Consider the following 3851-nt stretch of genomic DNA (forward strand, 5'->3'; position numbering starts at 1 on the left):
GAGAGAGAGAGAGAGAGAGAGAGAGAGAACTGGGAGAGAGAGAGAGAGAGAGAGAGAGAGAGAGAACTGGGAGAGAACTAGAGCGAAAATGCTTCAATCACGGCTGATCACTTAGCTGGCGCCACCTAGTGATAGTTCTCGAGCAAGTTTGATTGTAAAATGAGTGGTAATTAACTTCTGACTGAAATTCCAAATTCCACTGACACCACTACATGCCATAGACTTGTCAGTAAATCTAAACGGTTGTTTAAATGATGCACACTTTCCGTATTCCTATAACATTGTACAACGCTTACCCTAAGTAGTCAAAGCCAATATCGGAATGGTATGATTGTATCAAGCCCCAAACAGCCCAGAATAAGTGCGCAGCCTGAAAAGTTTCATATTTATTTTAAAAATACATTAATTCTCATAGTTCTACAATAGGCCTACGTAATACACAGACACGAAAACACGTGACGCCACATAACATAAAGAGCATCAAGCCGTAGGCTTGAAACTCCGATATAGTTCCGTTCTAGGTCATGCGCCCTTAGCAACGTGCTCTAATCAATCAAAGAATAACTTGAGGGAGCATAACAAGGCCACAGTCAGAGGCATTCGTGGGCATTTAATAGATAACTAAATCGGCTTTAATAGAGTTAGAGCCATAATTTTTCTCGATTCTTCACACTGCCACAAAATTACTTCGTATAATAATGGAACGATGCGATGCACCGCAGTCAAGCGACTGGTCTGTTGATGTGCGTGCGCGCGTGTGTGTGTGTGCGTGCGCGCGCGTGTGTGTGTGTGCGTGCGCGCGTGTGTGTGCGTTCGAGCCTAGATGCGCGTGAACGCACGAGTGTTCGCGTGCGTGTACTTTGCGTGAACGCGAGTGTTCGTGAGCTTGTGGGTGTGCGTGCAGATGTGAGTGTGCGCACATGTAAATATGCGTGCGTACGCGCGTGGGTGTGTGTGCATGTAAATATACGTGCGTACGCGCGTGGGTGTGCGTGCATGTAAATATGCGTGCATGCCTACGCGCCGGCGTGTGCCAGCCCGCGTGCGTATGCGTGCGCGTGCGCGTTAGATTGCTATATCGGGATACTATACTAGTATACGTGTCAAAACTTACGGGTATAAAGCTGTTCACTTGTACGTAGAGATGTCTGAGTTCCGTGGCAGTGACGCCACGGCCTGTCTCCGCGTGCAAGGCCGCCAGATATTCTCTCAACCATCTCTTCTTATAACGCCTCTTTGGATATCCTCTGTAATTCGGCTCTTCTATACAACCACGTAGCAAAGCCAAAGTTGTGTTAGCAGGCACATCTACAGAAGGGACACCTGCTTGTAAAGAACACTTGTGATTCCCTTGATAAATAATCTCGTTTATAATATCCCGTTGTGCATTTCACGATGGATTAATCGGGAGTGTGTGAGAGAGATATAGCTACTAGCTGATGCATAGTATCAAGAGCGTATAAAGAAGGCTTTCTTTATACGCTCTTGATAGTATACCTGAATATACTGCGAAATGGTTTCCAATATCAAAGGCTTGGTAGTTGAAAGCCGCGTATTCATAATCAATAAATGTTACCGTCCCTGAAAATAGAAATACGGTAGTAACAAATGGATGTTAGTAAGTCAAAGAGTTATGTGTGTAAAGCTTATTGACCGACCTAGCTAGCAACATGCAGTGTTGAAGGCACCGTAAATAGATATCTTGCTCAGACTGATTAGCCATTTGAGCCATCTCACGTACCTTCACTCTTGTTGTATACAATGTTGTTCAAGAGAAGGTCGTTGTGGCAAAATACGACGGGAGAATCGAGGTCCACTAGATGGCGCTCCAACACTTCTACTTCCGTTCGTAGCGTCTTTATTTTTGGAATGAACTTTCGGTATCTGCAATATCGATTTACCTGAAAGTCCTTATCGTTCCACATCACAAAATATATGTTGTGACACGCACATGACTTCCAAAATTGTTTGTATGCCACGCGCTTTCACCTACCTATCGTTCTTTTTAGTGTCCGCAAACGACTCAGGCACCATGTCCAGCCATCTGTGGAAGACGGTGAACAGACACGGGTCGGTGGGCTGGCCGGGCTTTGCACGAATCGAATGTATTCTAGCCATCATCGTTGCAGTCAATCTAATATACATTACATCATGAGCTAATAAATACCTATTAGCTTTTGGGTATTCACCTATAGCTATTAGGTATTTACCTATAGCTATTAGGTATTTACCTATAGCTATTGGGTATTTACCTATAGCTATTGGGTATTTATTAGCTATTGATTACATAACATTACATTGCATTACGTTACGTTACGTTACGTTACGTTACATTACATTACAATAACAGAAATCCTGGTTACGTTACGTTACGTTACATTACATTAAAATAACAGAAATCCTGGTTACGTTACGTTACGTTACGTTACGTTACATTACAATAACAAAAATCCTGGTTACGTTACGTTACGTTACATTACATTACAATAACAAAAAACCTGGTTACGTTACGTTACGTTACATTACATTACATTACAATAACAAAAATCCTGGTTACGTTACGTTACGTTACGTTACATTACATTACAATAACAAAAATTCTGGTTGCGTTACGTTACGTTACGTTACGTTACATTACGTTACATTACATTACAATAACAAAAATCCTGGTTACGTGGCCACACCCGTCGTCGTCGGTCATACCCGCACAGACAATATATAATAGTTTCCTTAGTCCGCTTGTACCTGTAGATTGGTTCGGAGGTAACGCTACCAGCCGTTGGACAGATGCCGACTGCATAGCCGTAGCAGAGTCCGTTGTTGAAGCGTGCGTGTAGAGGAGGGCAGCAGCCAGCAGCGTGAAGGCGCGTGAGGTTTCGCATCTCTGCATCGCGATCGATCAGTAGGTCGGTGTTCTCCCCGTAGATACGCAGCAGCAGCATGCCGTCAACGCCGTCGCCGCCGACGCCGTCGTCATAGACGCCAACAATCTTGTTAGTGATTCCATCGTTGAAGACCTGAGGACACGCGCAGTGGCGTAGCCAGGATTTTGTAACAAGGAAGGAGGGGGCAAAAACAGCGAACTGCGCAAAATTGTGGATGACTTAATATTTTAATGGTTCCTTCGCCTCCCTTTTCACACCCTATACGCTCTCCCACCACTCAGCTCTGCAATCTTTGTTATGGACGTCATGCAAAGAGGCGACATTTTTGTTCGTTGTTTTCTACTCCCAAGATAAGTAACTGTTCAGTGGCGGATCCAGGATTCCAAGGAGAGGGTGAAAACAGGCGGCAGGTCCTGCCCCAGAAATTTTTTTAAATGTAGATCGCAGGAGATGCTATTTGAGGCACGTTTGAGTACATGTACAGCCTTCATTCTGACTACGACAATTCTCTTTTTAGTAGAACAATTCTTATTTTATTATTTTTTTTACTTTCGGGTCAACAGGGGGGGCCATGGCCTCCTTTGGCCACCCCCAACTACGCCACTGGACACACGTATTATACAGTGTCGTGACGTGAGTGATTACGTGCGCGTACGTGACCTACGTGAGCGTAGGACGTGAGTGTATGGGGAAGGTTTTTGGGTGTTGCCTGTGTGACTTATGCCCTGTGGCGGAATCTTATGTTGTGCAGTATTCGCATCACGTTTCAGTGCCACATGAGGACACGAGCGGTGACGCGGTATAGTGAGCCGCGGCTCCTGTGCTGTGATACACGTATATATACACCTCTACGTAGCGGTCACCTGCCTATAACGGTCACGTTTGGAGGTTTTTTTCAAGTAGCCGTTATACCCCCACACATACACACGCACACTCGATCACACACGCACACACGCATATATACAC

General features: G+C 44.8%; 1 protein-coding gene across 1 annotated transcript in view; it reads right to left on the reverse strand.

Annotated features, from left to right (window-relative positions):
* Positions 1–292: 292 nt before the first annotated feature.
* The window catches only part of LOC106819351 (ethanolamine kinase 1-like), a gene marked incomplete at its 5' end in the record, with an annotated part of 4009 nt that continues 450 nt past the window's right edge, over positions 293–3851 (reverse strand). The window contains 6 exons of the mRNA XM_014823997.1: positions 293–370; positions 1115–1272; positions 1501–1581; positions 1742–1884; positions 1994–2134; positions 2746–3017. Of these exons, the coding sequence (XP_014679483.1) occupies positions 293–370; positions 1115–1272; positions 1501–1581; positions 1742–1884; positions 1994–2134; positions 2746–3017 (873 nt within the window). The remainder of the gene's footprint in view (positions 371–1114; positions 1273–1500; positions 1582–1741; positions 1885–1993; positions 2135–2745; positions 3018–3851) is intronic.

The sequence above is a fragment of the Priapulus caudatus genome, unplaced genomic scaffold, assembly GCF_000485595.1.
Source record: "Priapulus caudatus unplaced genomic scaffold, Priapulus_caudatus-5.0.1 Scaffold3262, whole genome shotgun sequence".
In the NCBI taxonomy this organism is placed as follows: domain Eukaryota; kingdom Metazoa; phylum Priapulida; class Priapulimorpha; order Priapulimorphida; family Priapulidae; genus Priapulus; species Priapulus caudatus.